Source organism: Populus euphratica, unplaced genomic scaffold, assembly GCF_000495115.2.
Source record: "Populus euphratica unplaced genomic scaffold, PopEup_1.0 scaffold123.1, whole genome shotgun sequence".
Lineage (NCBI taxonomy): Eukaryota > Viridiplantae > Streptophyta > Magnoliopsida > Malpighiales > Salicaceae > Populus > Populus euphratica.
The window spans coordinates 1-24,303 of NW_011499924.1; the positions used below are offsets into that span (position 1 = coordinate 1).

Here is a 24,303-nt window from a genome sequence, read left to right on the forward strand (position 1 = left end):
GTTTTCGTAGAGGAGGTAAACCGAACAGGAAGTTTGGTTACAATCTGGGCTGCTAATTAGCCCCAGCTTAATACTTTAAGATAGAATTCGATTATTGTTTTATAATGAACATGATAAGAATAGTGGGATAAAAGAGACAAAATAGAATAGAAGACAGAAAAACAAAATTGTATGATAAAGATGTATTAAATAAAATAACTATTTTTATATCTTATTTGACAATGAAAGAGACAAAATAAAATATTAAAAAAATTATTACTATTTTTATATCTTATTTGACAATCAAAGAGACAAAATAAAATATTAAAAAAAATATTTACCCTTAACATATATTACTGTGAAATTTAAATAATTTTAAAAAATAATTAGATTTTTTTAGTTTATATTAAGTATTAAAATTAATAATAGTATGATATTCTTAGTTATAAAACATGAATTAACTCAAAGGGTTGACGCAGGGCTTAGCTAACTTGATGTTTGCTTCAATTCGAGTTTAAAAAATATAGATAAGATTAACTTGGCCTCACCAAGGTTTACTCAATCCCTGGCTAACTCAGGTAAAAAATCTGATGATTTTTTCTCAATTCCTGGCTAACTCAGGTAAAAAACTTAATGATTTTTTTTTTGTTAATGTCAAAGAATTATCTCAACCTAAAAATTTAAGCTGTTAAGTGAGGTTTCAGAATATGATTTATATTATTCTCTAACACACCGCCTCAGGTAAAAATCCTTTCAGCTTGAAATTTGTATAAACTCACTCTATCTTGTGCTTAATTTTTATCAAATAAATAAGGATGATAAGATTCGAACTCGTGACCGCTTGATCATCAAGGCTCTGATACCATGTCAAAAAACCATCTCAACCTAAAAATTTAAGCTGTTGGGTGAGGTTTTAGAATATGATTTATATTATTTTTTAACAGTTAAAATAATATTATTTTAATCTTTTTCTTAAAAAAAAATTAAAGTTGACTCGGGTTGACCTCTGGGCGGTGATATGGGTCTTGTCCCAAGTTGATTTTTATATTTGATTTTAAAACTATAATAATTATTATTTTTATCCTTACATGTCTCAGTACAGTACGACAAATTTAAAATTAAGTCATTTTGTTTTTATTTACATCTTCTCTTTTTATTGAGTCATTTTGCTTTCTATTTAATCTTTGTAGTTATGTTTCATAAAATTGATGATCGATGAACTATAAAATGATGTAGAATCATGAATAAGTGAGATGATGCAATATGAAAAAAATATTAAAAAATAATATAAATATAATATAAAAAAAACAATCTAATTAAGGTTGCAATAGTTACTCATATTATTATTTTTTCTTAATTTAATTATTTTACAATGATATTTTTTCTTAATTTAATCATTTTACATTCATTGTAGTTATATTTCATAAAATTGATGATCAATAAACCATAAATAAAATGATTAGAATCGTGAATAAGTAAGATGATGTGAAATAGAAAAAATATTAAAAAAATAATGAAATTACAACATAGAAAAAAGACAATTCAATTGGGGTTGCAATAATTACCCATATATATTTTTTTATTCCTTGACTTTTTACTCGAAATTAAGTTAATGTTTTATTTTAATTGGCTTGATATGAGTTAGTCTATTTGAAAAATAAAATTCAATTTTATAATGCTTAATTTAAAAAATAAAATTTAATTTTATTAATTCAAATCAATTGAAACTTTAAAAATCAAATTTCAAACCAAAACAAATATTTGATTTTTTTTTAATAGCATATTTATATTAACTTTCCGATTATTTATTAACATGTATAATTCTCAAGTTTGGGCATATATTATTTTTTGCTGGAAAAAAAAAACACCTCCAGGGTATCAAACTAATAAATAAATAAAAAAAATGGATGAGTGGTTAGGTGAGAAAACGAAAATTGTTGAACGTCGACAGCACCTAGCTTGTGTTGATAAATCGAAAAATAAAAATTGGCGAGCAGGCGAGTAGAAAAACGAGAATGGAAGGGACGCCATTACCCCCCTGTTTGCGTCGGATGCTGTACCTAATCCGTTGCTAGGAAATAATACTCCTGTATTAATCCAATCCAGCTCTAGAATTTGCAACGGTGCCCATGAACTACCAAGTTACGCTGGAAATTTTGAATAAGAAAACGTAACCAAAAAAAGAAAAGGTACCATCAAATTCTCCAAAAACTCCAGAATTGCAAATATAAGAGGTCAGTACTTGAAACAGAAAAATAAAATAAAAATAAGGCAGTTGAATATTCAATTGATATCATAAACTACTCGTTCAACGATAAATAAAATGTATGAAACCAGTTTTTGCAATTCCCACTTCTTTTGAAAGTTGCGGCATCCACCAACTTTCAATGATAAATAAATTTGGAATCCCACTTCTGCGTCCCCACTTCTTTTGACAGTTGCAACATCCACTAGCATTATGTTTTCTTTCTTTATTTGTGTTTTTTCTTTTTTTGAAAAAATGACTCCTGACTTGCCAAGACAATGAGGGCAACCAGAATAGGTGGTGTATGGCAGCGCTCACCATCCAGTAACCAAAATATGAGATAATTTCCAGGGCCACGCCTCTCACGTTTTCAGCGTACAACCGTGTACCAACCGTGTGTAATGGCCTTAACATCTTTACCCTTTCTCATGTAGCAAGTCCTGTTGTTTTGCAGATGGGGCACCAATTCTTGTGCATCAGCCACTGCTTAACACACTCCACGTGGAAATCATGTCCGCAGTCCAGCGTTCCAAGATCTTCTCCATCATTGTATTCCTCCTGCAAGGAAGAAAATAATTAGTGAAGCAAAGAAGAGCCTCTGGACTCAAGGCACCAATCCAGAGGACAAAATCATTACCTGGCAAATGCAGCATGGTTCAGCCTCCACCTTCGCTCCAACAGCAACAGAGTATTTCTGCTGTTTTAAGTTGTTTACTATAGTTTCTTCGCTCAATCCAGTACTGACATTCCCAATGCGCTCTTCCAAAGCCAGCAACTCCTGTAATTCCAGAAAAGAAATCCATTACAAGAAGAGTCTTCACAACAAAAAAGACACCAAGAAACCGTTTCTTAGATTCTACCTCATAAGACATGTTATCAACGTCAAGCCGCATATCCCTATGCCTATCATACATGTCAGCTGCTCCAAGCAAAACTGATTGGTCAAGAATCATAACATCCTGCACACAAGCAGGAGCGGAAGTTAAAAATCTGATACTATTGAGAATACAAGTGAGTTCACTCATCTGTTAGCATGAGAGTGTTTATATAATGGGAGAAAATTTCCTGGTTGTTCATCCCACCATACTACAATTAAAAACTAACATACACAAGCCCCAGGATTAATTATCAGTTGGGGAATCACAAAATGTTTAGCATCTGTACCTCAGAAGTGCATGTTCTGAATGCGTAAAATGTCATTCAGATGGCAGTGAATGGACCAGAATAAGAGCCTCAAGTTAAATGCCCGAGTAACATCTCATGCAAATTGGGGTCAACAGTTCACATATTTAGAAAATGCAGGTTCCAGATCTTTTGTTGTGCTAAAGAGGAAAATGAATCTGGTGAACAAACTTCGCTTGATAATGGCCTTATTATTTCCACAACTTATCCCAGATCAAAGTGACTCGTGAACATTTCAGAACCATAATAAGATCGAAACCGATATAAATATATAAATTGTTTAGCAGCTATAACTATCCACTGTTTGTGGCTTAAAGATTTGTTTTCAAGCCATCAACCACCAGCAGCTTATAAATAAATAAATAAAAAAAAAAAAGAAGCAGCAAATTACACATACAGCTCATCTTTCCAATTAACATGTAATAAACTGAAACATACACCAAGAGTTTCTACAATTCCTACCTCAAATCGCAAGCTTTCACCCCTACGCATGAGATCCAAGACATTGCGAATCTGCTATACAAATAGAAAAACCAAATTAAGCTCCACAATCATTTGCCAAGACTCACAAACATCAGGGAACTTGGAAAATGATAGGCATCAATCTATGGAACTAAATGCAACACACACTATTACCCCATTCCCCCCCCCCCTCCTCTTACGTATCATTAATTTTTCTTTATTCAAATTCAGTATGGCAGCTGACATAATCAGAACAGATAAAACACAGCTATTGGATGAAAAAGGAGGTCTACGAAGATAATTGATTAAACTTGTGGATATAAAAGATTGACAATGAATAAAGTTCAAAATCACTCACCAAGTTCATGTTAATACTTTGGGATTAATTGGTATAAGTTCCAATTTCTACGTGTAATTTTCATGATTTTGGTTTCCAGTTTTTATGGTGGTGACTCTTAATGTACAATTGGTTATAGTGTATGTGGCCTGTACAGGTGACATTATACATACTGGATATTCCTCATCCACTGAGGATGTTTGCCACAATAATTTGTTTGGTGAAGAAACAAGGAAGAGAAATCCAAAATCAGGTGACTTAATATACAATTGATAACCATCGACCTCTTACCAGCCAAACTCTGACCAGTTGGCAATCCACACAGCGGATACCATTGCCAACCAGCAGATGGCCATCAACTAACCAATGGCGACCAGTGACTCCAACTAAAAGGTTAACAACAGATTAATTCTGACCAGTCACCTATTGGCAACCTCTGACTGTTTGGCAATCAAGTACTGGTGGCTGCCAACTGACAGTGGTGGATGGTAGTGATTGAGAATGAGAGGGGACAGTTAGTGAAAACCTGCAGAAACGATATCTAAAATTAAAAAATAAAAACTACCAGCAGAACTTCTGAGTTTTTGGTTATTCAAAGTTCCAAAAACTTTTAGGAAACATGAAAAGAAAACTCATAAGAGCAATCTTTCCATCGTGTTCCAATTCCTTTGCCAAAGGCTTTTCTGATGCATTCTTTTGCACGTGAAGCCCGGGGGCTTTTTTATTTTTTAATTTTTTCTTGGCTCTCAAGATTTTAAAAACTAACGATTTTCATTCCGGGCCATATCCGAAAGGATGCGGAAACCTCTAATGTAATGATCAATCGCATTCCTAAGAAAAATTAAAAACAAAGTCATCGGCATCAATGCCCATAGCAGAAGGGACTGCGAAAGCCGGAGAGGAGAGACAATCTTTCATGAGAGAGGGACGAGGAAGTGACAGATTGGGAAAAAAAGAGGTTGACCTTGAGCTTAATGAATGAAGTGCATGGTTTATTGTTACAAAACAATAATTTATATATATATGTATGTATGTATAAATTGTTCATATAGGATAAATCTTTATAATTTTTCTTTAAAAACAAATAAATCTCCACCACTTATAATTATTTAATATATATAATAAAAAGATAAGAATGGAGAGCGGGTCAAGTTTACTTTAACGTGTCAATGCAGGCCTTGTTTATCATTTCTCAACAACAATCAATTCATTTCCTCGAAGCAGAGTGGAAAGTTCAAGTGGCCAAGCTATAGAAACCGTGTGGTCGTTGGGAATTTAGATCCCAAGACAACGAACATCAATCAATCAGTATCAATATTAATCCCGTAAAATATAATAATAACACAGATTTAAAATATAAAAAATAACAGAACGAGGACACGTGGCTTATTGCGTGTGTCATGTAGGGACATGGATGCGTGGAGCTTTGAGGGAAAAAGAAAGAAAGAAGTCAGTTATTTATTATTACTACTCTATTTTTAGAGATGAAGGGTAAGAAGTTGATCATACAAAATAAAAGATAATAATCATAAGATATAATTCTATCTAAAATAAAATATACTGTATTGCAAATAAATCAAAATTTTTAGTTGCAAATAACATCTAACGAGTGGCACATGTTATTCGCCACATTCTTAAATTATAAAATTATTAAATATAAAATTCAATAAAAAGAAAAAAACTATTGAAAACACATTAAAATTTTGATAATTGTTAGTGATTTTTAGTGTAATTAAATTTATTTCATCTAGATTTTTTCAACAACATTAGTAATGTTATTATCAAAGTTTTAATATACTCATATGATTTTTTTTTTCAGGAGTCTTTGATTATACTTATAATTTATGAGTTATATATACATACATACATACATACATATATATATATATATATATGATTGTTTGCAATATGTTATTTTTTAAAATATTTTATATATTATGTTATTATATATTATTTTTATACTATACTAGATTCCCAGAAAAAACTCCTTAGGCCAATTACAATGATACGGTACAAAATCCATTTTCGAAAACCTACCAAAGCCACAAATGGCATCTAAGTAGCAATAACTCTGCCCACACAGCGAAATCATAATGCTTCATGAATACATGTTTCTCATCGAACACCTTACGAGCTTCTTGAAGAAGCCCAGATCCTGAGCATTCCAGTAAACAGCTTTTGAGGAGGTCGTACTTATAGGTTGTTGAAAATTCTTGTTATTAAATGCACCCTAATTCTACTGTAATTGGAGAGGGCACCGTCCAATTTAATACTTAAGCCCGCGCTAAAAGTCTCTGGTCCATGCCACGATAACAATGTTTTTTTTTTATTAACATGGATACTGTCCAGAGTAACTTCGGTATATTTTAATTATTTTTATGAGTTTTAAAATTAATAATTATATAAATATTCTTAAAAATTATAAAACTTAAACTAATAATTTTTAAAAAATAAATTTAGAATCTTACCGGTTAAGTTACTTTCTCTTAATATTGCCACAGTAATAATATTGCTGAAGCCCCACTCTAGCTAGAGTTCCCTCTCCGTTCTAAAGCAAAGGACGAATAAGAATCTACGACTTATTTTCATACCAAATGTCGCACCCGACATCACGACGGTCTTAAAAATATAATTTCATGAAAAAAATAGATTTCTGGCATCCTATTCTTTGATGGGGGAATGGTCTTGTTTAAAAAGTCGCCACCTAGTATTATGGTCACTAGGAACCCTAACTGATCAACAAAGATTCTATGGTTCGGGATTGGTTACGTAAAAGGGAAGATAATATCACCTCTTAAACGTCCTGCCTGAGGCAGACTGCATTGCTAGTTTCGTCTTAAATTGCTATATATTTATTAGTTTGTGCTATGATAATTTGCTTATAATATCCCTGACTCTGGCGTCAGTGAATATTTAACTATGGATATTTCCAACTCTGGCGTTGGTAAATATTACACAGCTATAGAAATAAAATAAATCTAAATTAATATTCTTTATTCCTGACTCTGGCGTCAGTGAATAAACAAATCAAATAAATTTATTTTTACGCATGCACATATTTTTTTTTATTTTTCTAGCTAAATAAAATAAAATAAAACGAATAAAAATAATATAAATTTAAACTGGTATTTTTATTCCTGACTCTGGCATCAGTGAATAAACCAATAAATTTACATTATTTTTATTCATGTATACATATTTTTTTTATTTTTTTATTTTTTGTTACTTTTATGTTCCTGACTTTAGCGTTAGTGAACAATTCCTATGAATATTTCCAACTCTGGCGTTGGTAAATATCGCACAAGACCAGAAATACAAGACTCCTGACTCTAACGTTAGTGAATGTTTTCCAAAAAATGAATTTGAAGAATAAATTTTCTATCTCATTTTTTTATTTATCCTTTATTATTATTTGCTCTTTTTATATGGAAATTTTTTTTTAAAAAAAAAATGGCATGACATATTTGTATTTAACAGAAATAGTCCATAAATTGAGCACATCTACAAAAAAAAAAAATACAAGCACAAAGAAAAGAAAAAAATGCGAGGGGTCCACAAATAAATTAGCGAAGGCCCAAAATATTTTTGGAATTTTATGTTATCAAAAAGAGGTTTATTTGTTGAAATATCAAATTAGAATGGGCATAAAAATTATGGTCAAGGCATAAAAATTATGCTTGTCAAGCACACCCCTAACAAACACAGTAACTAGTTAATTATTTTAACAAGAAAGGAAGGAAACTTACCTAGGCCTGTGGTTGCTGAAGGTGAAGTCGAAGGAGACTGGGATGAAAAAGGGTTGAGGGGGGCGGCGGCTAGTATAGGGTTCACCGCCCCCTTCTTTTTTATGTTTCTCTCTTTTAGGGTTTCTGGTAATGGCCTCCTCTTGAAGTTTTTTATTTTAGGGTTTCTCTCTAATGGTCCTCCTTCCTCTCTCTCTCCTTCTTTTGCTCTATTTTTCTAGGTTAATTCTCTGCTCTCGGGTTCATCCCTCCTCTTTTCTTTACCCTTGACATCTGTATTTATAGTGTCAGAGTCCCTTTATGTGTGAGAAATCAAGTTTCAATCAAACTTATTCTTTTTTTTGAAGTTCGAATTAGAATCAAATTCAAAAGCAGACAACTATCATTATCTTGAGGATTATCTTGAACAAGGTAAGGATTATCTTGAAGTAGATAAGGATTATCTTGAAAAAGGTAAGAATTAACTTGAAGGTAAGGATTATCTTAAAGAAGATAATGATTATCTTGAGGATAAGGCTATAATGACAAAGGGACATTGTAATCCTTAATTTTTACAGAAGTTGACAAATCATACTTTTCATCGAAATAAATCTCTAATCTTTTAATTTTTCATTTTAAACCCTGTAAAAATTAAATTAAAAGCCAAAGGGTCAAAATTGGGTTATGACAGTTGCCCCCTCTTTATAATATTTACAATGCAAAGATATTGGAAATTTTCATTTTCTTTAGCTTTGTGTAGTAAATTTATAAAGAAAAGTAAACACAGAAAGAGATTTTTTTTTGGTAGTCTTGAAAACTTCGAAAACAATAGATTGACATATGACTTTTATAGAGAGAACAAGACATTTGGAAGACGACCCCCTTTTTTTGTTTTTTATCTTTTTTTATCTTTTTTTTTAAATGGATCAAATTGTTTTGGGCAACTTGCCCAATGATAAAAGAAACGCAAAGAATTTTATGAGTGGTCTAATTGTTCCGAGCGACCTGCCCGATGAAGAATAAAAATACGAGGATTTTTTTTTTGTGATGGTATATTGTAATGGGTTACCTACCCAGTATAGGATGGTATATTGTAATGGGTTACCGGCCCAAAATGGGTTACCTACCCAGATGGTCACATTGTAATGGGTCACCTGCCCAGTTGGTATATTGTAATGGGTTACCTACCCAGATGGTCACATTGTAATGGGTCACCTGCCCAGTTGGTATATTGTAATGGGTTACCTACCCAGATGGTCACATTGTAATGGGTCACCTGCCCAGATGGTATATTGTAATGGGTTACCAACCCAGTTGGTCACATTGTAATGGGTCACCTGCCCAGATGGTATATTATAATGGGTTACCTACCCAGATGGTATATTGTAATGGGTCACCTGCCCAGATGGTATATTATAATGGGTTACCTACCCAGATGGTATATTGTAATGGGTCACCTGCCCAGATGGTATATTATAATGGGTTACCTACCCAGATGGTCACATTGTAATGGGTCACCTGCCCAGATGGTATATTGTAATGGGTTACCTACCTAGATGGTCACATTGTAATGGGTCACCTGCCCAGTTGGTATATTGTAATGGGTTACCAACCCAGATGGTCACATTGTAATGGGTCACCTGCCCAGTTGGTATATTGTAATGGGTTACCTCCCCAGATGGTCACATTGTAATGGGTCACCTGCCCAGTTAGTATATTGTAATGGGTTACCGGCCTAGTTGGTCATATTGTAATGGGTCACCTGCCCAAATGGTATATTGTAATGGGTTACCTACCTAGATGGTCACATTGTAATGGGTCACTTGCCCAGTGGAAAAATATGAGGATTTTTTTTTAATAAGACATGATAGGGCTCGAAGGAGCATTATTCAATAGATGAAAGCTCGAAGAAAATGAGGGCTTGGAGGCATACTCAAAAGAAGGTGGGATAGGAAATGCACTACCTTTGATGGTCGAGGGTTCGAAGGCGCGCTCGAAAATAAATAAGACGAGGGCTCAAAGGCGTGCTCAAATGGAGATAAGATGAGGGCTCAAAGGCGTGCTCACATGGAGGTATGATAGGAAATGCACTACCTTTAATGGTCGAGAGCTCGAAGGCGCGCTTAAAAAGAAGGTGGGATAGGAAATGCACTACTTTTGATGGTTGAGGGCTTGAAGGCAAGCTCGAATGGAGGTAGGATAGGAAATGCATCACCTTTGATGGTCGAGAGCTCAAAGGCTCGCTCTAAAAGAAATAAGACGAGGGCTCGAAAGCACGCTCGAATGGAGGTAGGATAGGAAATGCACTACCTTTGATGGTCGAGGGCTCGAAGGCGCGCTCGAATAGAGGTAGGATAGGAAATGCACTATCTATGATGGTCGAGAGCTCGAAGAAATGCTTGAAAAGAACTCAAAAGGAGGTAGAATAGGAACTGCACTCCTCAGGAGTGGAAAATGAAAGGTAGTGGAAAAATAGAGAGATTTTTCCAGTGGCCTAATTCTCATGGGCGGCCTGCCCAGGTTGAAAAATTCTCAAAAGTGAAAAATTTTCAAAAGTAATTTCAATGTTCGCCATTTCAAGTTGGCCTTCCACTTGATGGATTTCGTTAGAATTTTCTCTAATAAAAATTTACAAAACTCATTGTCCAAGGTCTCAAAGTTTAAATGATATGCATGCATCTTTACCTGATTTGAAATATAGGCCCCCATTTCTTCTTAATCTTTTTGTTGCTTGGTTGGTGAGATCTTGTTATCTTATTTAAGTCATCTTTGTCATTTAGCTTTCTAGCCCACTCGAGTTGGCTCATATAAGTCTATTTCCAAATTTATTTGTATAACTCAACATTTGTGGTGCCCATCGTGACCCACTTGCTTGCTAAAGATTTTCTGATTCGTCAAATAATTTAAGAGGATCACTCATTACTCCTCGTTTCACTGCTAGAAACATTCGGTGTCACTTGCTGAAAGGATCGAGCTGTCTTTTGTAAACCAAAATGCCCCCTTGTCTGGTTAAAGGAAATTACCATCTCCTTTTCTAGAATTTTTCCTTTTAAACACAATGTTGCCCCCTTGTATTGGTTATTGCCTCTAAGTGTGCTCTCTTAGTGATTTGGACAAATAATGGTTCTAAGAGGTCATTCTCTCATATCTATCCTTTTTTCTGTTTGGTGAAGGAATATGGGTCTAGAATGAATCTTGAAATCTTGATCTTGCATTTTGAAAACAAAAAATTATTTCGATGTGAGTCTAAAACAATTTGCTTTTGAAATCTTGCAACTCCGTGGTTATTTTTCTTTCTTGGAAAAGAGATTATTTGTTCTTGTGTTTGGCAATGAGGTCTTCGATGAAAATATATCATGATATTATGACCTTTAGCTTTTATAGGTTTTCAGAGTGGAGGGCTCAAGAAAAAGCTCGAGGTTTTGTATGAGAAGAATTGTCTCTTTTTGCATATTTATTTTTATCAGCATGAATAATAATGAGTAGTTTATTCTTGATGTCATGAATCTTATGAAAAAGTATTCTATGCATTTTGAGAGCATTGTTTATTATTCTAGGTTGCTTGCTTGCTTGATTAGAAAGGACTTCTATAGGCACGTAACGTAGGCTGTAGTTTTTTTGGCAATGAAAGAAAAGGATTCATAAGGCTCAAAGAGTGTTTCAGGGCTTCAAAGACTGAGGATCACTATTAACAGTTTGACTATTGATGTCATTCATATTTTTTTTTTTGCCGCTCTTTTTTGATTTGCTGCTTTTTTTTTTCATTGCTTTCCTATAGAGCATACTCACTTGATCTTGGTTATCACTTTTTCTTGTGATTTGGGCATGCCCCCTAGCATTTGAGTTTCTTGGGTTTTTTTGACTTTTGGCTTTCTCACAGCTTTATCATCTTTCTTGATAATTGAAATTTCACTTGCCCCCAGTGTGGGGTGTGATCCTAGTCGGGATTTTTTTCTATGAAAGAAAAAAAATTATTCAGGCTCAAAAAGGGTTTACAAGGGATGTATTTATTTTAAAACGTGAAAGGAATAACAAAGATGGCCTTTCCTCATTTCAAGCGCAAGCAACTATGATCAATAAACTTTGACCTCGTATAATGTGATGGTTTATTCTTTGCAAAGATGCATTTCATGAGTTATGAGCAACAAGTTCACTACATACCATTATTCATACATTTAAAAAAAAAAACACATGATTCAAGAGTAATGGGGTAAGGGTGTTTATTCATTTCTTTTTCATTTTTTTTGTTTATAATTTAGTCACCTCAATGATGGAGTTGCTTGATTCACTTGTCATTCTACAAGTAGAATGTCAAAAATATTGTTTTTTGAATAAACATCAAATTATTTTTGAAATCAAAATGCCAGATCAATTTTTCAAAACTATAACAGGGAAACTGATTTTGGTAAGAATGATGAATTGAATCTATGAGATCATGCAAGGCTTCAAGGTTGTATTTACTGATTCTTTGATAAACATTTATAAGAGAGAGCAAAGACATGCAAAGTGAATTTATTGGCAAAACTTTTATTGATTGGATGAGAACTTATACAATCATGGATAATATTTCTTCACAGAATCGGAATTCACTGGCCTACTCAACTCTTCTCCATCCATTCCTGTCAGTATCAATGCTCCTCCAGAGAATGCCTTTTTTACTACATAAGGACCTTCATAATTGGGTGCCCACTTGCTATGATTTTCATTAGGTAGTAATAGGATTTTTCTCAATAAAAGATCTCCTACATCAAACTCTCTTGGTCGAACTTTTTCTGTCATATGCTCTTGCTATCCTTTTTTGATACAATTGGTGGTGACAGATTGTAGCTAATCTCTTTTCATTAATCATATTTAGCTGTTCATATCGTATTCTTGCCCATTTAGCCTCTTCTAGCTCAGATTCCATGAGGACCCTTAAAGAAGGAATCTTTACTTCCAAAGGCATCACTGCCTCCATTCCGTAAACTAATGAATAAGGTGTAGCCCTAGTGGACGTTCTTATTGCTGTTCGATATGCATGTAAGCATAAGGAAGCCATTCCTGCCAATCTTTATATGTAACCACCATTTTCTGGACAATCTTCTTTATGTTCTTGTTAGCCGCTTCAACAGCACCATTCATCTTTGGTCGGTAAGGGGATGAATTGGAATGCTTGATTTTCCATTTAGTCCATAATTCCACGATCATCTTCCCACTGAAGTTCTTGGCATTATCGGTTACTATCCTTTCTGGCAAACCATACCTACAAATTAGGTCTCTCTCAATGAAACGCTTGACCACTTTCTGCGTCACATGAGCATATGAACAGGCCTCTACCCACTTTGTAAAATAATCAATTGCGACCAAGATAAATCGATGACCATTGCTAGCTTTTGGATTAATAGGCCCAATCACATATATCCCCCACATTGCAAATGGCCAAGGTGACACCATATTGAATAAGGGCAATGGAGGCGCATTAATTTTGTCACTATACACCTGACATTTATGACATCTTCGGACAAATTCTATACAATCCTTCTCCATAGTCATCCAAAAATACCCTGCTTTTTGCATTTTTCTCGCCATCATGTGTCCATTTGCATGGGTGGTGCAAATTCCTCCGTGTACTTCATACAAAGCTTTATTGGCTTCTGATCTGTCTAGGCATCTTAATAAAGTCCCATCAAATACCCTTTTGTATAAGATTTCTCCATCTAGAAAGTATTCCATGGCCATTCTTCTCAATGTCTTCTTATCTGTCTTTGAAGCTTCAGAAGGATATTCTCGATATTGGATGAATCTTTTTATATCTACATACCAAGGATTGCCATCAATTTCTTCTTCTATTAAATAACAATGAGCAGAAGAACTTCTGATATCAATGCCTATAGGATGTACTCTGATACCACAATCGATTGTGGCCATAGAGGCCAGGGTTGCTAAAGCATCTGCAAACTGATTCTTATCCCTTCCTAAATGATTGAACTCTATCTCTTCAAACTTTTCAACCAACTTGGAGAGATATTCTTGATATGGTTTCAATTTCTCATCTTTTGTCTGCCATTTCCCCTTTGTCTGGCAGATTATCAACATGGAGTCTCCATATACCTCTAGTTTTTGTATCTTTAGTTCCAATGCAACTTCTAATCCATTAATACAAGCCTCATATTCAGCTGTGTTGTTTGTGCAACTAAATTGCAGTTTAATGGAGATGGGATATTGTTTTCCTTCTGGAGAAATTATTACAGCACCAGCTCCATTACCAGACACATTCACTGCACCATCAAAGTACATGGTCCACCAATCACTTTCTATTACTAACACATCTTCATTAGGGAAGTCAAAATTTAATGGCTCATAGTCTTCAAGGGCGTTATCAGCTAAATGGTCTGCGATTGCACTTCCTTTCACGGATTTTCTTGTTTTGTAGATGATATCATATTCAGCCAACAACACTTGCCATCTGGCCAGCCTATTTGACATGTATGGTTTTTCAAAAATATATTTCAGAGGATCTATCTTTGAAATTAACCAAGTGGTATAATATAGCATAAACTGTCGAAGTCTTTTCGCACTCCATACCAAAGCACAACACAACTTCTCAATCATACTGTAACGAGATTCACACTCAGTGAACTTTTTGCTAAGGTAGTAGATGGCTTGTTCTTTTCTTCCGGTCTCATCATGTTAGCCAAGCACACAACCCATTGCTGATTCAGTCACTGTTAAATACAAAATGAGAGGCTTTCCAGGCACAGGTGGTACCAATAGAGGTGGGTTTTGCAGATATTGTTTTATCTTATCAAATGCTTTTTGACAGTCTTCATCCCATACTCCAGGGTTTTTCTTTCGAAGTAATCGAAAGATTGGTTCATAAGTGACTGTGAGTTGTGAAATAAATCGAGCAATGTAATTTAAACGCCCCAAAAAACCTCGAACTTCTTTCTCGGTTTTAGGAGTTGACATAGCTTGTATGGCCTTCACTTTATTAGGGTCTACTTCTATGCCATTATTGCTTACCATAAATCCCAATAACTTCCCTGACTTCACCCCAAATGTACACTTTGCAGGGTTCAACTTTAATTGATATTTTCTCAGCCTTTCAAATAATTTCTTCAAAGCTGGGATATGGTTTTCCTCATCTTTAGACTTAGCAATCATATCATCCACATATACCTCAATTTCTTTGTGCATCATGTCATGAAATAGTGTCACCATTGCTCTTTGATAAGTTGCCCCAGCATTTTTCAATCCAAATGGCATAACTTTATAGCAATATGTTCCCCACGGGGTTATAAATGTTGTTTTCTTCTTGTCTTGCTCGGCCATTTTAATCTGATTATACCCAGAGAAACCATCCATAAAAGAGTAAGTAGAACTCTTAGCAGCACTATCCACTAGCACATCTATATGGGGTAAAGGAAAATTATCCTTTGGGCTTGCCTTATTCAAGTCTCGGAAATCCACACATACCCTGATTTTGTTATCTTTCTTGGGTACTACTACGATATTGGACACCCATTGAGAATAATCGACTACTTCCAAGAATCCAGCATCCCACTGTTTCATTATTTCTTCTTTCACTTTGATTAGTATATCTGGCCTTGTCCTCCTCAACTTTTGCTTAACTGGCTTACAACCTTCTATCAAAGGTAGTTTATGTACCACAATATCAGTATCCAGACCAGGCATATCAGCGTATGACCAAGCAAAAACATCAACATATTCTTGTAAAAGAGCAATCAATTTCCCTCTTTCATCAGCAGAGACTAACTTCCCTATCTTCAACTCTTTTTTATTATCCTCGGTGCCCACATTTATCAGTTCTAATTCTTCTTTTGCAAGCGTCCATGTGCGGTCAGATTGTTCGACTAACCTTGCGAACTCATGGATATCCTCTTCACCAAACTCTTCCTCATCCATGGCAATTATATTTTCATCAAAGTTAAGCCAATTATCCACAGTGCAATGAGTTTGTGAGGTGTATGACAATCCGCTTTCAGATTTCCTGAAAGCGAAAAGTGTTTCGGTTATGAGTATATAGTTCTGGGAAATTAAATAAATGAACAGAGAAAGAAAGAAAAAAAAAACACGATTGAAAGAAAGTATGCATGATCTCATTGAAATCTAAAGGATAGAAGGGCTCAACCACAAAACCTTATTGCCAATCTCTTAAGCCATGATGATTTGGCAAGGCATAATTATTCAAACAATACAAATAACCAAAACAACAAACAAGTAAACAAACATTACTTTTTGAAAATAATTGGAACTTCATGAATTTCCCAATTTGCTAAATCTTCTCCCTCGGCCAGTTTCCTCATGAATTCTGATGAGTTATCTTCCAAAACGCTAATAGTCAGCTGAGGCAACTGTTCATGAGTACTATCTTCTTCCTTTAACTCTTGTTCACTGTCTTTTTCAAGATAATTGATAGTAACACCATTGAATTCCCTTCTTAGTCCTCCCTCATAATCTTCAGTTTTTATCACATATGCGGGTCTTGGGAACGTTACATGGATTGGTGGGATTTCCATTCGATCTTCATCTGGTTCTCTCCTTTCAATCCGGGCCATTCTCTTTTCTCTTCTAATTTCAGCTGCTCTTTTGAAATCTGCTTTTCCAGGCTTAAACCCTAAGCCAAACCTTTGATCTGCGCACTTCATTTTTATCACATTAACCCTCTCAGGCATTCCGGTAGTGTGGTCATATTGAAATGACAGTCCATGCTTTAAGAAGTATTTAGCAACCATTTTTGCTGCTTTGGAAATTTCTGGTTTCCTTCGTATCGTATTTTCTGGTACCCATTCAGCATTTACAACTTTAAATGCACGCAAATTCCCATCCTTACTTTCTTCAGTTTCTATGTAAGGGATCGATACATTTTTCATTGTTGATAAAGTTTCCTCAGCCCTCACAGTCACCAAATTTCCATTGATGATAAACTTGACCCGTTGATGTAAAGAAGATGCGACGACTCGGGCTGCATGGATCCAAGGTCTCCCAAGTAACATGCTATATGATTGTAATGTGACTTGAAATGGTTGTGGGCCAATGATTAGTTCAACATCAATACTCCCAATGATTAGTCGAGGTGATCCATCATATGCCCTAGCAGTCATAGTACTCGGCTTCATGTGAGAGGCATCAACTGGCATTTTATCAAGTACATGTCTTGGCAATACATTGAGAGCAGAACCATTATCTATAAGCACCTTAGCGACCACACAATCCTTGCATTTTACTGTGATGTGCAATGGTTTATTATGACCGGTCCCTTCATGATCCAGCTCATCATCGGTAAAGTAGAGGTAGTTGGTGGCTTGAATCCTGCCCACAAAATGTTCTATGGAGTCTTGTGTGATATCCTGAGGAACATATGCTTCAGTAAGAACCTTCTGAAGCACGTTCCTATGCAATTCTGAACTCAACATTAATGACAACAAAGAAATCCTAGCCGGTGTTTTCTTTAGCTGATCAACCACACTATATTCATTGTGCTTCATCAATTTCAGAAATTCATTAGCCTCTTCATCACTTACTGGCTTATTAACCTCATCTGTCTTTGTCAATTCCACCATATCCTTTCCTTTGGCTTTTCTGTGATTTTCCAACTCTTCAGGAGTAAAACATCTCCCACTTCGAGTGAGTCCTCCTATTTTAGCATGGAAAACAGGGGCAGGATTTGTGTTGTGAAAGGAATAACCATAATTATATGGTTGGGCACTAAAACTCCCGCTAACAGTATTCATAGGCTTGGTTAGGATCATTTTTGGTGGACCCTTTTCGGTTGGTATATATCTACAAACTTCCACCTTCTTGTTACAACCAGTCATTGTTCCTACCAACTCATCTTCTTTGGGTTTTATTAATCTTAATACTCCCAACGTCATCATATTTTCTACCTCTAAATGAAACTCCTCACACGAGTCGATATCATGCCCAAGCTGCTGATGATATTTACAATATTCATTATCATTCCTTACAGCTTGTACTTTGACTGGTGTCTTTAAATAGTCTGTTTGCCTCAACATCCCATACAATCTATCTATAGTCACCCTTAAAGTTGATGTACTTCCCCTTCCTATCTCCAAATTATTAACTCCCCCACTTCCAGAAGCATGATTTGGTAGAGGGTTAGAATTCACATTTGGAGACTCATCAAAAGAAATCCAACCAGCTTTGATAAGCTGAAGGATTTTTCTTTTGAATGCAATACATCCATCAATATTATGACCAACAGCACCAGCATGGTATTCACATTTTTGATCGGGTTTATACCAAAAGGGAAATGGTGGTTGTAAAGGTTCTAATGGAATAGGTGCTACCTGACCAATACTAAGCAATCTTTGGTGCATTTCAGTAAGAGACATGGGTAATGGTGGAAGTTGCACTTGATCTGTTGGAAAATTTCTTCTTGGGCGGTAGGCATTATTGGTTTGGTTGTTTATTGGGTTGTTTTGGGTGTTTGTAGGTGAAGAGAATTTTATATTGGATATAGAGGGGGTAGGTGGAATACTTTTGAAGCTGTAATTATCTTGGCAGGTTTTCTTCCCTCTACTTTCCCTTTCAACATTGTGAATTTCTGTTTCTTTCCTCTTCCCAATAAAACCTCTTTTTTCAGTAGGATCCACAATCCTACCCGTCCGAACGGCTTGTTTGATCCTTTCAGCTATGACAACCAAATCGGAGAAATTTTGTGCTGCACTACCTACCAAGTACTCAAAGTACGGGGCTTTGAAAGTATTGGAAAATAAGCCAGTCATCTCCCTTTCCGACAATGGAGGACTTACTTGTGCGGCTAATTCACGCCACTTTTGGGCATATTCTCTTACAGACTCCTTATTGCCTTTTTCCATGGCTTGCAGACTTGATCTATCTGGGGCAATATCCATGTTGAACTTATATTGTCTAACAAAAGCATCAACCAAGTCCTTCCATCCTTTAATCTTGATATTATCCAAACGCATATACCAAGCAAGAGCAGCATCACTTAAACTGTCCTGAAAGAAATGGATCAATAATCTCTCATCATGGACTACTTCAGCCATCTTATTACAATATGCTTTAAGATGGGTAATTGGGCACTGAGTTCCAGTATATTTAACAAATTCTGGAACTCTGAATTTTCTAGGAATAACCACGTTAGGCACTAAACACATTTCAGCGGCCTTCACGGGATCATACAAACTATTCCCTTCTATTGCCTTCATTCTTTCTTCTAAGTCAGCTAGTTTCTCATGACCATTTTCCTCTATTATCTTGTTCCTTTGAGGTTCTTCTTCTGTCAACACAATATAAGGGATCCTCATTGGATGTGCTGATTTAGTAGGTGCGAAAGGAGCAGCATGCTGAGGTTCGAATGACGGAATAAAGGAAGGTGGAGGCTGAGGTGTACATGTTTGTTGAGAAGATGTTCCTTCCCCAGCTCTAGGCCTCAAAGCTTGCTCGAGCATGCTAGTGAGCCTTGCCACATCCTCTTTCAGGCTTTCCAACTCTCTTTGGTGTTGCATTTCTAACTGAGCTCTCTCTTCATCTTTCATTTTCTTTCGTGAACGAGTATTATGGATACGTTTCAGTTGGGGACCTATATTTCACCTGTTATATGCAGAATATGACAATCTATAAGCAAATGTATGAGATGCATGAATGTGAATGCAACATATTGGATATAGATTCACACTTTGTTGGTGACATATGGTCGTTATTCATTGGATATGTGGGTTGAACTTGAACTTGATATCATTGCTGTAATGCCGAGGAGAGATCTGCTCAGCTTTTTGACATTTGGGCTTTCAGCCATATACACATGTTTTTTTTGAAAATGTGGGTCTAACCCTTTCATTACTTATTTAAAAGCTTACAATTAATCTAATCTATTACAGGAGAAAAAACACTGCCTTTAGCAGCTATTGCTCTTAAAAAAAGATCGGTGTTATCCATGCTTCTTCGATATTTCATTATGTCTCCTCCTACTTGGCAGGCTTCCACTCGTAATAAATGGGCTTCTGCAGTTGCTCTATCAATTTGATCTTGTAGTTCTCTTATCCTCTCAGTATGAATCAAGTTGTTTCTAGACAAAAAGTTATTAGCATTGTCCAATGTTTGATTATGCTGCTTTATCATTTTCTGGTTTTCCATAAGCTGTGCGGTCTTCCATTTTTCTTTTTCCAGCTTAGATCTCAATGCTTCTGCTTCAACCTTATGATCATTCAACGCTACTCTTTGCTCTTCATGTATTTTAGTCACATGTTTAGTGTTGACTATTTCAATCTCCGCTCTCCCCAATTGGTCTTTAAGTTTGACTACGTCCGCCCGACGCATTTTTAATGCAGTTTGCGTCTTCATAGCTGACTCTTCTCAATGCTTAGCTTTTGCCATATAATATGTCATGTCCTTATTAATTGTCTTCAATTCATCCTTTGCCTTTATCCAGTCTTGACCCACAGAGTCCCTTTCTTCTTCAACTGTTTTTTTCACAGCTCTTTCTTTGGCTAACTGCTGCTCCAAGGACACTCTCTGCTCCTCCTTTGCTTTAAGCTCGGCTTGTAACAATTTTACTTGTTCCCTTAATTCTTCTTCACTGTTCACTCTTTTTCTTCGAGTGCCCACAGATTCAGAAACTTCTGCCATATAAGAGACTCCTCCATTACGCCATTCGGGATACCTTTCACTAACCGTAGGATTCCTTACACCTGTCTCCTTTTTAACTATCACCAAAGAGCCCCAATCATGCTTAATGATCTCCAGTATTTCATTATATGCGCCTTCATAGACTCCAGTGAATTGAGCTAAACCAATTGTTCTTGGAATGCTTTGTATGCCCCCAAGCTGTCTTGCAACCAAAGCAGGTGCATAACTAATATACCCAGTCACCCCAATCAAAGGTACCCAAGGCTTTTTCCCACAGCCCATTAGGTATGCTACATTTTTCATCCATGGAGCTCTCCAATTAAAATTGCTTTGCGGAATTCCTTGCAATTTTACCCTCCAATCATCTTCAGAAAAGTTTTCCCATTCACTTGATACAAATAACTCGAGTGGCTTTTGGTCAAACCACCAAAAATTTCGGAATATTGGTGTCTCGGATTCTATATGGCTTACCATCCAAATGAACAATAATGGAACACAACATCTTATAGAACCTTTCCCAATCCTTTTGCAATGATTGAGAGATAAAAAAGTTTCAGCCAAGATCGCAGCAGAAGGATTAATTCTGGTCTTCTCATACTCCATAAACAAATTAGCTGCCTCTAAACTGATAATTCCGGTCGTCGAAGGACACAAAATCAACCCAAATATCCCCAAAGCCAATATTCGGTATACCTCCAAATTAGCATCAATATTAGACTTTTTAGCAATCAAAAGCTCTTCTAGTCGTTTCCATCTCAAACCCCCAGAATTATTTTTTTCTCTATATAAGCTCATTTGACGGATTCCCAATAGCTTAGCGAGCTCCTCTATAGTATTCTCAATCTTTTGATGAAAGTAAACCTTATGGATATCCTCGGGAAATTCTGTCAAAACACTGTATTCTTCAATGGTAGGAACCATGTCGATATTCCCAAATGTAAAACATCGATATTTAGGATCCCAAAAATGAATTAAGGTTTTTATGGCTAATGGCAGTACTGGAACATTCAGCAGATGCAAAACTCTCCCATACATCCTAGTAAATTCTGCCTCATCGGCCAAGTATTTGGTGAATGGAAGCAAACGACTGGCATCATTTATTATGCATCTCACATCTTTTAGTAGCGGTATCCCACTGTCATCCAGTCTAGAGCAGTCTCCCTCAGTTATATGCAATGATTCAGATTCAAGCCCATACTCAACCGTTGTGATTTCACGATTAACGACCATTATGTCACCTAAAAACAATCCTGTAATAAAGATGTTATATGTTAAGCTTGCCTTAGTGAGATTTATATAGGGAACAACTTAAAGGGTAAGTTCTAGTCATTAAATGCTCAAGGTAGGCTACTATCTAGTCTTTGAAAGGTCTTTCGCATGCTCAGTGATCTTCCTCGAAAGGTTGATATGAGGCTTACAAGTAGCGTGAAGATAGAGGCCCTGAATAATATCAGTTTAGGCATACCAACCACTATCGAGTAAACAATCAAGCGAAAGTTGGATGGTTTCACGAGTCTTACCCAGGCTAAAGCCATTGGGGTACCGCTACTCTCCCACTTAACATAAAGTTTATACAACAGATATTTATTATGAAATGCGTGGTGTGTGAAGGCGTAAATGCATATCCAATATATATGATGGCATGAATAAATATGGATGCTAAAGCTGTAAAAATAAATAAACCAAATAGAATAAAATAAAAACCAAAACACACAACAAATATTGGTAGCAATTTTTAACAAATAAAGCAAAGCTTAGTCTTAGTGTCCCTAGTAGAGTCGCCATTCTGTCGCACCCGACATCGCGACGGCCTTAAAAATATAATTTCATGGAAAGAATGGATTTCTGGCATCCTATTCTTTGATGGGGGAATGGTCTTGTTTAAGGAGTCGCCACCTAGTATTATGGTCACTAGGAACCCTAACTGATCAACAGAGATTCTATGGTTCGGGATTGGTTACGTAAAAGGGAAAATAATATCACCTCTTAAACGTCCTGCCTGAGGCAGACTGCATTGCTAGTTTCGTTTTAAATTGCTATATATTTATTAATTTGTGCTATGATAATTTGCTTATAATATCCCTGACTCTGGCATCAGTGAATATTTAACTATGGATATTTCCAACTCTGGCGTTGGTAAATATTACGCAGCTATAGAAATAAAATAAATCTAAATTAATATTCTTTATTCCTGACTCTGGCGTCAGTGAATAAACAAATCAAATAAATTTATTTTTACGCATGCACATATTTTTTTTTATTTTTCTAGCTAAATAAAATAAAATAAAACGAATAAAAATAATATAAATTTAAACTGGTATTTTTATTCCTGACTCTGGCGTCAGTTAATAAACCAATAAATTTACATTATTTTTATTCATGCATACACATTTTTTTTATTTTTTTATTTTTTGTTACTTTTATGTTCTTGACTCTAGCGTTAGTGAACAATTCCTATGAATATTTCCAACTCTGGCGTTGGTAAATATCGCACAAGACCAGAAATACAAGACTCCTGACTCTAACGTCAGTGAATGTTTTCCAAAAAATTAATTTGAAGAATAAATTTTCTATCTCATTTTTTTATTTATCCTTTATTATTTTTTGCTCTTTTTATATGGAAATTTTTTAAAAAATAAAAATTGCATGACATATTTGTATTTAACAGAAATAGTCCATAAATTGAGCACATCTACAAAAACAAAAAATACAAGCACAAAGAAAAGAAAAAAATGCGAGGGGTCCACAAATAAATTAGCGAAGGCCCCAAATATTTTTGGAATTTTATGTTATCAAAAAGAGGTTTATTTGTTGAAATATCAAATTAGAATGAGCATAAAAATTATGGTCAAGGCATAAAAATTATGCTTGCCAAGCACACCCCTAACAAACACAGTAACTAGTTAATTATTTTAACAAGAAAGGAAGGAAACTTACCTAGGCCTGTGGTTGCTGAAGGTGAAGTCGAAGGAGACTGGGATGAAAAAGGGTTGAGGGCGGCGGCGGCTAGTATAGGGTTCACCGCCCCCTTCTTTTTTATGTTTCTCTCTTTTAGGGTTTCTGGTAATGGCCTCCTCTTGAAGTTTTTTATTTTAGGGTTTCTTTCTAATGGTCCTCCTTCCTCTCTCTCTCCTTCTTTTGCTCTATTTTTCTGGGTTAATTCTCTGCTCTCGGGTTCATCCCTCCTCTTTTCTTTACCCTTGACATCTGTATTTATAGTGTCAGAGTCCCTTTGTGTGTGAGAAACCAAGTTTCAATCAAACTCATTCTCTTTTTTGAAGTTCGAATTAGAATCAAATTCAAAAGCAGACAACTATCATTATCTTGAGAATTATCTTGAACAAGGTAAGGATTATCTTGAAGTAGATAAGGATTATCTTGAAAAAGGTAAGAATTAACTTGAAGGTAAGGATTATCTTAAAGAAGATAATGATTATCTTGAGGATAAGGCTATAATGACAAAGGGACATTGTAATCCTTAATTTTTACAGAAGTTGACAAATCATACTTTTCATCGAAATAAATCTCTGATCTTTTAATTTTTCATTTTAAACCCTGTAAAAATTAAATTAAAAGCCAAAGGGCCAAAATTGGGTTATGACACCAAAGATGCTAAAAGGAGGCATTAATGTCTTTCGAGTTAGCATCACAACTGCTAACAGGGACTAATCTATGCAAGTGTCATGGCCTTTCTCTTCACCATTCCTATCAACATCGTGACTGCCGCAATAGACCAGATAACTTGATTGTAAGTTTGCTCC

General features: G+C 35.5%; 3 protein-coding genes across 3 annotated transcripts; all 3 read right to left on the bottom strand.

The window, feature by feature from the left end:
- Window positions 1-2,179: 2,179 nt before the first annotated feature.
- Window positions 2,180-4,446, bottom strand: LOC105135431 (E3 ubiquitin-protein ligase MBR2-like). The gene is made up of 4 exons (XM_011040293.1): window positions 3,869-4,446; window positions 3,085-3,183; window positions 2,862-3,002; window positions 2,180-2,782 (listed from the first exon to the last, which is right to left on the bottom strand). Exons 1-4 carry the CDS (start codon window positions 3,896-3,898, stop codon window positions 2,651-2,653), a joined length of 402 nt encoding a protein of 133 aa, XP_011038595.1. The 5' UTR covers window positions 3,899-4,446; the 3' UTR covers window positions 2,180-2,650.
- Window positions 4,447-12,474: 8,028 nt separating this feature from the next.
- LOC105135542 (uncharacterized) lies at window positions 12,475-19,452 on the bottom strand. The gene is given in 4 exon segments (XM_011040458.1): window positions 12,475-12,697; window positions 12,699-12,952; window positions 12,955-15,917; window positions 16,163-19,452. Coding segments are annotated over 4 exon segments (6,723 nt in total). The 3' UTR covers window positions 12,475-12,481.
- An 817-nt stretch (window positions 19,453-20,269) lies between these two features.
- On the bottom strand, window positions 20,270-21,772 carry LOC105135544 (uncharacterized). The gene has a single exon (XM_011040459.1). The coding sequence runs from the start codon at window positions 21,770-21,772 to the stop codon at window positions 20,270-20,272; it is 1,503 nt and encodes a 500-aa protein (XP_011038761.1).
- Window positions 21,773-24,303: the final 2,531 nt, after the last annotated feature.

Excerpts from the sequence above, each read along its gene's own strand:
- LOC105135431 (XM_011040293.1), bottom strand. The coding sequence starts at position 3,898 with ATGCGTAGGGGTGAAAGCTTGCGATTTGAG. Across the intron at positions 3,003-3,084 it reads TTGATAACATGTCTTATGAG|GAGTTGCTGGCTTTGGAAGA; the intron begins GTAGAATCTAAG and ends CTGGAATTACAG. Across the intron at positions 2,783-2,861 it reads AACCATGCTGCATTTGCCAG|GAGGAATACAATGATGGAGA; the intron begins GTAATGATTTTG and ends TCTTCCTTGCAG.
- LOC105135544 (XM_011040459.1), bottom strand. The coding sequence starts at position 21,772 with ATGGTCGTTAATCGTGAAATCACAACGGTTGAGTATGGGCTTGAATCT.